The sequence below is a fragment of the Elephas maximus genome, chromosome 11 (assembly GCF_024166365.1).
Source record: "Elephas maximus indicus isolate mEleMax1 chromosome 11, mEleMax1 primary haplotype, whole genome shotgun sequence".
Taxonomy (NCBI): domain Eukaryota; kingdom Metazoa; phylum Chordata; class Mammalia; order Proboscidea; family Elephantidae; genus Elephas; species Elephas maximus.
This window is the reverse complement of record NC_064829.1, coordinates 56441634-56454307: the sequence shown is the minus strand read 5'-3', so window position 1 is coordinate 56454307 and position 12674 is coordinate 56441634. Positions and strand designations below refer to the sequence as shown.

The following is a 12674-nucleotide window of genomic DNA, read 5'->3' as shown; positions in this document are numbered from 1 at the left end:
TGCGATGGCCTTTATTTCTCTAGGATATATTCCCAGGAGTGGGATTGCTAGATCATATGGTATTTCTATTTCTGGCTTTTTTAAAGGATGTGCCATATCATTTTCCAAAATGGTTGTACCATTTTGCATTCCCACCAGACCCCCTATAGTGACCCTGTAGCATCCCCACCAGCAGTTTGTAAGAGTTCTAGTCTCCCTGCAAACTCTCCAACATTTGTTATTTTCTGTTTTTTTTTTTTCATCCGTGCCAATAATGTTGGGGTCAGATGGCGTCTTATTGTAGCTTTGATTTGCATTCCTCTAAAAATAATGGCTAGTGATCCCGAGGATTTCTCATGTATCTGTTAGTTGCCTGAATGTCTTCTTTGATGAAGTTTGATCTACGTTTTTGTTAATCATTTTCTTTGAATTATTTTCAAAGAAAGAGTCGATTGTACATGGTACTTTCTGTTTCTAGGAGATATTTGATATATATATATATCTTTAAATAAAGCAGCCATTACGTGATGATTTTGTAGGCAGTATACATTTGAGGGAAAAAAAAGGTCTAAATTATCCTCCAGCTTCTTGGTCGTGTCTGACTTTTGTAGTCTAGTAAGTGAAAGGTGAACCTCCTGCAGCCTAAAAAGCAGGATAACCTGCAGAATATCTCATGAAGGTGCTAAAAAGTTTCTGACCAGGCTTTTTTTTTTTTTTTTTTATAAAAACAAACTCTCCAGTATCATAGTTACTGTAGCCCCCAAAACAGGGCATAGAATTTTCTTGTGGCTAGGCTGTGTTGTGGAGCCCTGGGGACGCAGTGGTTAAGGGCTACAGCGAGCTACGACTGTTAATTTAACCAAAGGTCAGCAGTTAGAATCTACCAGCCATTCCTCGGGAACCCTGTGGTGCAGTTCTGCTCTGTCCTGTAGGGTCTCTCTGAGTCGGAATCGACTTGACAGCAGTCGGTCAGTGTGTGGTGGGCTGTGCTGAAGTACATGTAGCACGGATGCCTAGCTTAACCTGTGATTGTGTCACCCAGCCACATGCGTGTGCTCTTCCCCATTGCTCTTTGAAATGTAGGTTCAGTTAGCTCACTGAACCTGCCGCTGTCCAGTCCATTGCAGCTCATCGCGACTCAATGGGATCTCCAAGACTGTGGATCTCTGCGGAAGCAGACTGCCATATCTTTCTCACGTGGAGCTGCTGATGGTATCAAACTGCTGACCTTTTGGTTAGTAGTCGATAGCTTTAACCACTGTGCCACCAGGGCTTCTAGTTAGATCATGAGCAGTATTAAATTTGAAATGTAATCAGTCATTTACTTTTATTTTCAGGAGTTCTTTAGAAATGTTCCCTTCCTCTCTTTGGAATTTTGATGATCTTATAATATGTGAGAAATTAAATTGAGTTTCAGAAATTATCTTTTAACTCTTAAAAAATAAAAATGTGCAGCTCTATGACCTGAATGACCTTGGCAGTCAAAAGTTGCATTCCAAACTGCCTTTTATGGTCTTTCCTCCCTTCTCCCACCGACCAAAAGTTTCTTCGAAATGAAATAGTTGAAGGGAAAATAGGGAGAATTATTCTCTGGGTTGCCCATGTTCTGGAAAGAAACTTGGAAGAATTTTGAGGTCTCTCTGCTTTGTTTTTCAGGTGTTATTGTTTAAAAAAAAAAAAAAAAATTGTGTGTGTGTATGTATATATAATCACATTTTTCATATTCTTTTAGGAAATTAATGCTTTCACGTATTTTGTGTAATCTTCATAGCAATTCTTAAAACTATAAGGTGGTTTACTATATTAGAATGACCTCCCAATTTATTTCTTGTCCTTTTGTGATAAAGAACGGTAATGATGTTCAGATAAAGTTGAATATATAAGTATCTCAACCAAATAACCTGAAAATCTTAACTGTGGCTATGTATCTATTTTAAGTTGTTTTTTTAATATATACATATTAAACATACCAGTTGACATTCATTTTAAAATTAGAGAATTTTTTTTTTTTTTTAATAAAACTGTATTATAAAATGAAGCACTGACAGTACATCTAATGGCCTAGGTATCAGGTCTTTCATTTTGGGTCGAGGAAATTGGAAAGGGCATTATAGCTATGATTTCATTAAACTAGAGTGCATTGGTGTTCACATTTTAAAAACATAATCATAACTTAGAGTCACATGTTCCATTTTACTGGCTTCCTTCATATAGAAAATATAGGTACCAGCACTAAATGCCTGTGAAAAAAGTGAAGCAGTGTATATTTTCTGGGTGAAGGAAGTATTCTGTACATTTTCCATGTTTACATCATGGTATTTTGAATAACCATGCTTCCATGTTCACATCAATTTTTTGTTTTTCAATTTATGCACAGCACTTGCTCTGAAATTTGGGGACTGAGTACACCAAATACGATAGATCAGTGGGATACAACAGGCCTTTACAGCTTCTCTGAACAAACCAGGTGAATATTCTGCCCTCTGTCGAATCCTAGAGATCTTGTGGGAGGGGGGGTGTTTTGGAAGACCTACAGTGGGTTGCTTAGTGTAATTTTTGCCTTAGGATGTTTCCTTTATGTAAAATATGGCATAGCATTTAAAATATTTGCTTGCCAGTACTAAAAGTATATTAAATGTTTCAGCGGATGTTTTGCTCAGTGAAATTCTATTTTTAATTTTTAAATCATTGCATCCCCTAAAGAATAGGAACTTTGATAACTATATACTCATTTTAGTTTGAGGTTCTACTCTTGTTGGCCTAATTTTTAAATAGTTACATATCCAGTTTGCTATAAATTTCTTGCTACCATTTAAATCTCATTTTCTTTATATTAATAAATATATAGAGTTATTTACTGAACCCCTTATATCACAATTAATGCTAGGCTAACTTGTTTTTATGGTTTTTGTTTTGTTTTTAATCACCTTATTCTCTTTTTTGAGCATATTGGTATTTGTCCGTTTCATCTCATCATATTCATCACCATCTGCATTTATGTGTGATTTAAATATACCTCAGTACTCAAAATAGTCACAACTGGGTAATGAGTTACATTAGACTCAGTAAGTTACTATCACATCATTGTTGGTATTTACCATTCTTCACACTAGTTCCTTTTTTTTGATAATTCAGCCACCTACAGAATTAATGCCCTTAAAAGCATCCCAAAATAAGAGTTCAGTTTACTGAAATAGAAGTTGACAAGAAGTTTTTCAAGTCTAACTGTATGCTATTCTAAAAACCAATTTTTTCCTAAGTGGGTAGCCATTCATTTACATTGAGTCATTTACGTAGCATATTTATAAGAAACTTCTAGTACTGCTGCTGATTTTTTATCAGATTCATTAAATAGTACACATTTTCCTTCCTTATTTTCACTACAACTAACTAAATGTCTGTCATTCCTTTCTTTATGCTCTTAGTGTATGATCTAGCCCTTTTGACTGCTCCTGTTTTTTTAAAGTTCCTTCCTTTCTTTTCCCCTTACTCCTCACAGGTCTCTTGATGGTCGTCTTCAGGTATCTCATCGAAAAGGATTGCCACATGTTATATATTGCCGATTATGGCGCTGGCCAGATCTTCACAGTCATCATGAACTCAAAGCAATTGAAAACTGCGAATATGCTTTTAATCTTAAAAAGGATGAAGTATGTGTAAACCCTTACCACTATCAGAGAGTTGAGACACCAGGTAGGGGAATTGCAGTTTTTCTTCCTTGTTTTAAATTAAATGCTTGAATTTAAGTATATCTGGGTACTCTTGTGACTTAGAGAGATTTTACTGTAAAATTCTAATAAATCACCTTAAATTCAGTATATTATTTGGTGGTAGTTAAAAATACTGTTTTTATTTTTTAATTATCTATATGGAAAAATACATGTTAGAAGGAAAGACGTGTCTGTTTTTTGGGGTAACATACTGTTCAACATCAGGATGTATACCCAGGAATTACTGTTCCCACAGATGGGCATTCTGCTTGGAGTTCAACTTATATACCTTGTGCTTTTTTGATACAGTAACTGTTCACAAGCATCTTGCTCTTTGAATGCTTTTAGAAGTACTTTAATGACATGATTTGTATATAAGCAGTTTGGTAAAGCCTGTACCAAGACTTAGTTTACTTAGTGAGCTGTGTATTTGAAACTGGTTAAAAAAAAATTATATCTGGTTTTTACAAATTCTGGCAAATTTTTTCTCAGCTTTTCCAGTGGGGGACTTAGGAACTTTTATGGTAATATGGTATTACCAGGATCACATTGTCCCCAAAAGCCTAAGATAAACTGGGACTTGGAAATTTAGATTGTAAACTACCTGGTAAGTTAAAACTATAATTAAATTTGTCAATTTCTTAATAACTGGCATAATATCAAATAGGTGGCAGGTTGATTGTGACTCATGGCACCCACATATATGTCAGAGTAGAACTGTGCTCCATGGAGTTTTCAGTGGCTGGTTTTTTGGAAGTAGATCACCAGGCCTTTCTTCTGAGGTGCCTCTGGGTGGACTTGAACCCCTAACCTTTCAGTTAGCATGTTAACCGTTTACACCACCCAGGGACTCCAGATGGACTCTTAACTTTTAAAAATTAAGCTTTTTGTTTTTTATTTTTGGTGAAAACTTCAGTTTAAGAAATTCCCCTGTCTCTCCTTGCCATTAACTCTGGTTTGTTTTCCTCTTTCAGTTTTGCCTCCAGTATTAGTGCCACGGCACACTGAGATCTTAACAGAACTACCGCCTCTGGATGATTATACTCACTCCATTCCAGAAAACACTAATTTCCCGGCGGGAATTGAGCCACAGAGTAATTACATCCCAGGTATTTTTTGGCTTCTGAGTCTCCTAGAGCTTGGGTAGATAACAAATTTTGTTCCTAAACATTCAAGTATTAGTAAATTGAGATTTGACCTTTTTTAAAAAGCTTCTGGATTTTGAATAGAAAAATATGATTTGTTGGGTGACTGTTTTATGAAATATGTATGCGTAGTACTTTAAACATTTTTGTCTTGAGAAAAGTTTTACTTTATATTTCATTTTCTTTTGCAGTGGCTTTAATCAAAGTACTGTGAGATGCAGAAAAGAAAAGATCTTAGTAAGTTTGTCTTAGTTGCTGAAGCTGAGAGATGCGTAGAATGTAAGCAAAATAAATGGTACAGGGAAAGTATTCCTGAAACAAATGCAACTAAAAATTGACCAAATCATCACTTTTTCTTAGATAGCTTGATTATTTTCAAGAGAAATTAGTTATTTCTATAGGAGGTAAAACACAGTATTTTAGTTCTGTAGATACAGCCGCATTTAAACGTTGGACTGAAAGTCAGAAAATCTCTTATTCTAGTTCTGTTTCATCTGGGCCTCAGTAATTCCTGATGAAAAATGAATGTTTCGACTAAATGGTTCTGAGATTACTTTTCAAATTCTTATATTTATGTGATCCAATAATATTCCTTGATTTAGTAGTTGCCCTTTTAGTTCTTGCTATTTTTAGGAGAATAACCAGTATTTTCTTACTTTCTTTGTGTGTCTCCCTTTTTGTCGTTTTTTTCCTAAAAGAAACTAGAAGTGTGATACTAGGATGAGGATTAAGCTGTAAACTGGATTTTTTAGTGTCAGTTTTTTTTCTCCCATTCTGTTGTTCCCCTGTTCCATTCTTTATTTTATACAACAGATTTTTTTTTTTTTTTTTGTTCCCCTGTTCCATTCTTTATTTTATACAACAGAAAATATGTAAGGAACTTGGAATTTTAAGTACATTTAAGAAATATTTCTTTAATGTGTCTCATCATCGAAATAATGCTTTTTGTTTCTTGAAGACAATTTTTAAAACATAGGAAAAGAAAGTATTTTTCTAAATAGCTAATTTTACAGGTGAACAGCGGTCTCTGATTGTTTTAACATACATTTCTCTGATTATAGTTTCATGCCAAAAAAGAATTTAAGGCTGCTTTTTGAGTTGCTAGGAAACTAAACTTTTTGAGAAGTTAGGAGAAAAGATATGATGAACTAGGATGAGGGAAAAAGCAGGACATTCCCCAAACAGAAGACTGTGGCCTTTTTGTTCAAGGACTTGACTGGGAGTCGAATTATGTGTACGTGTATGTGTTGTGGGGAGAGGAGCCACTTTAATGCCCTGAGGTGGAAATTAGTGTTATTCAGTAACACTTGGAAACTCACTAACAAGCATTTAGTCTTATATGATACATACCAGTAATTATTTAGAAGGATGTTCATCAAAATGTTTAGTGGCTTTCACTTGTGGAAATGTTTGTGCAGGTTTTTCCTTTCTTTATTCCTTTGTTTAGATTTGGGTGTTTTACAAAACAGATATTCGAAAGCTGGTTCAACTAAATTGCTTTTCAGGGCAATTTAGCTATGAACTACAAATATAATAACGGAGAAAAGGTTTTAACGTAAATAATACACACATCAAAGCTTTAAAACAGCTGTTACATAATAAAATACATAATCCGCCAGAACTGCCAGGTTACCAGTGAAATGGCTTGTAATGGCGTTGTTACTGTGCCGCTCCAGCTGGACAGCAAGACCTATGGGTTCATTTTCTGTTTCATTTCAAAAGAAATTTTAACATTTTCCTCAAAATGCTGATAGCATCATAATTTATTAATTTATAGATAAATAATAATGGAGAAAAGTTAAAGAAACAGTAGGATAAAGTTTTTTTTTTTTTTAAGCTCATTATTTCTGTTTAGACCTTTGCAACATTGGTGTTTAACTGGCAAAACTTAGCTCTGTTTAATTTTATGAGCTTTAACCTTTAAAATAGTACACAATGATATGTATTAACATTCTCATTTTTGTGTTCTTTATTATTTGAGTATGCAAAGATATTTTAATTCTCAGAATTTCAGTATTAAAAATTTTAGAGTTTAAAGTGGTACAGTCACTATGGAAGATAGTTTGGCAGTTCCTCAGAAAGTTAAACATAAAATTACATGATCCAGCAATTCTGCTTCTAGGTACATGCCCAAAAGACTTGAAAGCAGGAACTGAAAAAGGTATAAGGACGTGAGTGTTCATTACAGCGTTACTCACAGTAGCCAAACGGTGGAAATAGCCACGTGTCCATCAACAGATGAATGGGTGTACATACAATGGAATACTCTTCAGCTATAAAGAGAAATGAATTTCTGATGTATGCGGCAACATGTATGAACCGTGAAAACATGCTGTGTGAAATAAACCACATACAAAAAGACAAATATTGTAAGATCCCACTTACGTGAAATATCTAGAATAGGCAAATGTGTAGAGACCAACATTTCATAGTGGCTACCTGGGGCTGAAGGGAAAGGAAAATTATTTATTATTTAAGTGATACTAGGAGCCTTGGTGGCACATGGTTAAGTGCTATGGCCGTTAGCCAAAAAGTCAGCTGTTGAGATCCACCAGTTGCTCCTTGCAAACCCTACGGGGCAGTTCTACTCTGTCCTATAGGTCGCTTTGAGTTGGAATCGACTGCTGACAACAGGTTTTAAATGGGTTAAGTGGTACTAAATTTCTGTTAAGGAGCCCTGGTGGAGCAGTGGCTAAGCGCTCAGCTACTAACTGAAAGGTCAGCGGTTCGAACTCACCAGCCCACTCTATGAGAGAAAGGTGTGGCAGCTTGCATCCATAAAGACTACAGCCTTGGAAATCCTATGGGGCAGGGCAGGGCAGGGCAGGGCAGGGCAGTTCTGCTCTGTCCTGTAGGGTCACTATTAGTTGTAATTAACTCTGTGGCAACAGGGTGAGTTTCTGTTTATCGTTGTTAGCTGCTGCAAGCCAGCCCCCAACTCATGGCTACCCCATGCACGATGGGATTGGACCATTGTGATGTATGGGTTTTTATTGGCTGACTTTTTGGAAGTAAGTCGCCAGGCCTTTCTTCCTCGTCTGTCAGTCTGGAAGCTTCATCGAGTCCTGTTCAACATCATAGCAATACACGAGACTCCAGTGACAGACAGTTGGTGGCTGTGCGTTAGGTGCATTCCATGTATTGACTGGGAATCGAACCCAGGTCTCCTGCCTGGAAGGCAAGAATTCTACCACTGAATCACCACTGCCCCCTAAATTTATTAGTTTTTGTTAAGTGCCGTTGAGTTGAATCCAACGCATGGCGACCCATGTGTGCATAGTAGAACTGCTCCATAGGGCTTTCAAGGCTGTGACCTTGGGGAAGCAAATGACCAGGCCTGTCTTCCAAGGCGCTTCTGGGTAGATGTGAACTGCCACCTTTTTGGTTAGTAGGCCAGTGCTTAACCATTCGTGTTACCCAGGATGAGTGACCTTCTTAGGATGATGAAGAACATTTGGAAATAGAGAGCGGTAATGGTTGCACAGCATGGTGAGTGTAGCCAATGTCACTGATTTAAACACTTAAAATGGTAAAAATGACCAGCTTTGTGTGTGTGTGTGTGTGATATTTTTGCCACAAAAAGAAAATGGGGATTCTGTTTAAATGAAAACTTTGATACTTAGGTATAACTTATGGATAGTTTATTAAAGGGAGATTATGAAGAATAATGAATGTAGAAACATACCCCACTTCTCTCCTCCCCCCACTGATAATTAAAATTTATTTTTAGATATATGTCTGCATTATTTTTAATTGCAATCTAACAATGTAATGGTTGAAAATTATTTGAACTTATTTCATCTCCTTGAAATTATAATTGGTAGAGAGGAAGAAATATTGTCTGTATGATTTTATTTTACATGAAGCTTATTCAGAGGCCTCCTTAACAAACATTTTGTTCATAAAGTATGTCGGAAATGGCACATTAGAATCCTGGTACTTACTTTCAGGGGGTATTTTGCCTCTGTTTTGTGCAGGAGTCTGTAGCTGAATTTAATTTTTTGCTTCAGACACTGAGCATTCACCAGGTAGAAGTCCCTGGGAACATCCACTTTTTAGGAGAATTCAGGTTAGACCAGTCCCAAACCATTGTACCATATTTTGCCCTATATAACTTAATGTAGGGTGAAAGCCCGTATTACTCTCATAGTCTGAAATTGCGTGAATGAGTGTGTGCACCTAGCCGTGTGTGTGTTGTGTGTCCTTTAGTCGTCTCAAAAGTACCCATCCATGAAGTCCATTAGTTAAAACAAAAAAACAAAAAAACATTGTAGGTGCTAATGTCTTTCAAGCATACTGATTCAGAATTGAGGTGTCTTTGAAGTTATATTTTTGGTTCCTGCCCCAGAAAAGGTACATATGGGAATTAGCCAGATATGTAAATAATGGCTAAGATAATATGCTCAGAGAGTTTGATTATATTATAACTAGGTTTTAAGGATTTGCTTATAAGATTTGGATTGGAACTGAATTAGAAGCCCCTAGTGTACAGTACAGTTTTTTTTGTGATAATGTTATATAACATTCTTACTTGTTATTTGGAGTTTTTGGTTATCTTTGATAGCTGGGAGATAAGGTGGTGAGATTAATTTTACTTGATTTTGTTTTAAACTTTTGTAGAAACACCACCTCCTGGATATATCAGTGAAGATGGAGAAACAAGTGATCAACAGCTGAACCAAAGTATGGACACAGGTAAAAATAACATTCAGAATTCCTTAGTAATTACATATACATTTCTTGCCTTGTTAGAAACTTAGATATTCCTGGTAAATGTAGAGAAGTTGAGAAGCATAACCAGAAAACAACAATGAAAAAAACCCCAATCTTCTATCTTGATCTACTATGTCTTAACCATTAATTGTCTCGTAAGTACGCATTCATGAAGTCCATTAGTTAAAAAAACATTGTGAGTACTATATATTGTCATTGAAAAAATAGCATATACTACTGTTTAGAATAATTAAGATTTTTCTCTTGGAGTAAATAAAGAAATAAGAACACTTAGATGATTTTATTTTTCAAGTGTTTTATACTTCTGTTTTAAGTCTTATGCTATTAATAAATATTTCTTTGTGATAAAAGACCCTAATTAACCCTCGGACAGATTCTCACATGAATTTTGGGCTGAGGGATGGGGATCAACTTTTCAGTGCTCCTTAACTTAATGGTGAGTTCCTGAATTATAGAAGTTTTACATAAAGTACCTTGTTCCATTTGTTGATGAGACTCCTTTCTCCATTAATTTGCCTTGGCCCTTTTGTTGAAAATCAAGTGATAATATATATGTAGGTCTAACTTTTGGTTTGCTGTTAAGCCCTTTTAATAAACTCTTCCTTCCAGATTTTTCTATTTTTGAGTTTTATGATTTCCATTTTAAAGTCTTTATCTACTAATTCTGGTGTCTGATTAGTATGTAGGTCTGCTTCTGTTGACTATTTGTTCTCTACATTATGGGTCAGTTTATCCTACTTTGTGATTGGATCCAGATATTGTGTATGAAATAATATTTTCAGTCGCCTCATGCACACAAAAGCTGGACAATGAATAAGGAAGACTGAAGAAGTAGTGATGCCTTGAAATTATGGTGTTGGCAAAGAATATTGAATATACATGCCATGGACTGCCAGAAGAATGAACAAATCTGTCTTGGAGGAAGTACAGCCAGAATGCTCCTTAGAAGTGAAGATGCTGAGACTTCATCTTACGTGCTTTGGACATATCAGGAAACACAAATCCCTGGAGAAGGACATAGTGCTTGGTAAAGTAGAAGGTCAATGAAAGAGAGGAAACCCCTTAACAAGATAGATCAACACAGTGACTAAAACGATGGACTTGAGCATAGCAACAATTGAGAGGATGGCACAGGACTGGGCAGCATTTTGTTTTTTTGTACATAGGGTTGCTAGGAGTGGAACCAACATGACAGCACCTAACAGCAACAACAGCAATATACAGGAATACCTCGGAGATAATGCGCTTTTGGTTCCAGACCACTGCAGTAAAGTGAATATCTCAATAAAGTAGTCATGTGAAGTTTTTGGTTTCTTACTGCATGTAAATTTATGTTTATGTTATACTGTAGCCTGTTAAGTATGCAATAGTGGTATGTCTAAAAAAACTATGTACATACCTTAATTAAAAAATATTTTATTGCTAAAAAATGCTAGGCATCATCTGAGCCTTCAGTGAATTATATATAACCTTTTTGCTGGTGTAGGGTCTTGTCTCAGTGTTGATGGCTCCTGACCAGGGTGGTGGTTGCTGAAGGTTGGGGTGGCTGTCACAATTTCTTAAAATGAGACAACAATGAATTTGCTTCATCTGTTGACTCTTACTTTCACGTAAGGTTTCTCTGTAACATACAATGCTGTTTGATGGCATTTTACCCACAGCAGAACTTCTTTTAAAATTGGAGTCAGTCCTTTCAAACTCTGCCATTGTTTTATCCACTAAGTTTATTTAATATTCTAAACCTTTTGTCATTTCAACAGTGTTCACAGCATCTTTACTGGTGGATTCCATGTCAAGAAACCACTGTTTGCTTGTCCATAAGAAACAACTCATCCGTTAAAGTTTTATCATGAGCCTACAGCAATTCATTCATGTCTTCAAGTTCCACTTCTAATTGTAGTTCTCTTGCTGTTTCTCCCACATCTGCAGTTACTTCCTCCACTGAAATCTTGAACCTTCAAAGTTATCTATGAGGGTTGGAAACAGCTTCTTCCAAATTCCTGGTAATCAGACGTGAAAGTCAGAATTACTCCTTGGCTCATGATCTGCAGAATCGAAGTTGTGTTAGCAAGCATGAAAACAAAATTAATCTCCTTGTACCTCTCCATCAGAGCCCTTGGGTGACCAAGTGCATTGTCAGTGAGCAGTGATATTTTGAAAGGAATCTTTTAATCTGAGCAGTAGGTCTCAACAGTGGGCTTAAAATATTCAGTAAACTATGTTGTAAACAGATGTGCTGTCATACAGGCTTTTTTGTGCCATTTGGAGAGCACAGGCAGAGTAGTAGATTTAGCATAACTCTTAAGGATCCTAGTATTTTTGGAGTGGTAAATGAGCATTCCTTCTTAAAGCCACCAGCCGCATTAGCCGCTAACAAGAGAGTCAGTCTGTCCTTTGAGGCCAGGCATTGACTTCTCTCTGGCTGTGAAAGTCCTAGATGGTGTCTTCTTCCGATATAAGGCTGCGTTATCCACACTGAAAATCTTCTGTTTAGTGTAGCCACTTCTATCGTTTACCTCAGCCAGATCTTCCGGGTAACTTGCTGCAGCTTCTGCAGTAGCACTTGCTGCGTCACCTGGCACTTTTTTGTTGTGGAGAAGGCCATAGAAGGCTCATGAACCATCCTCTGCTAGCTTCAGACTTTTCTTTTGGAGCTTCCTCACCTCTCTTAGCCTTTATAGAATTGAAGTGAGTTAGGGCCTTGCTCTAGATTAGGCTTTGGCTTAAGGGAATGTTGTGGCTGCTTTGATCTCCTATCCAGACCACTAAAACTTTCTCCGTATCAGCAATAAGGCTGTTTCACTTTCTTATCACTCATGTGTTCACTGGAGTAGCACTTTTTCTTCAAGAACTTTTCCTTCACAGTCACAGCTTGGCCAGGAGTTTTGTTGCAAGAGGCCTAGCTTTCAGCCTGTCTTGGCTTTCAACATGCCTTCTTCACTAAACTTAATAATTTTTAGCTTTTAATTTAAAGAGACGTGTGACTCTTCCTTTCACTTGAACATTTAGAGGCCATTGTAGGGTTATTAATTGGCCTAATTTCAATATTATCATGTCTAAGGAAATAGGGAGGCCTGAAGGGAACGGCCGGTCAGTGGAGCGAGCA

At 36.6% G+C, this 12674-nt stretch overlaps 1 protein-coding gene across 2 annotated transcripts in view; it reads left to right on the top strand.

Moving 5' to 3' along the window:
* SMAD2 (SMAD family member 2) overlaps positions 1–12674 on the top strand; it is a 92892-nt gene that overhangs the window by 55851 nt on the left and 24367 nt on the right. For both annotated transcript variants that reach the window (XM_049899918.1, XM_049899917.1), the window contains 4 exons: positions 2357–2446; positions 3479–3672; positions 4664–4798; positions 9455–9529. In XM_049899918.1, coding sequence (XP_049755875.1) covers positions 2357–2446; positions 3479–3672; positions 4664–4798; positions 9455–9529 — 494 coding nt within the window. The remainder of the gene's footprint in view (positions 1–2356; positions 2447–3478; positions 3673–4663; positions 4799–9454; positions 9530–12674) is intronic.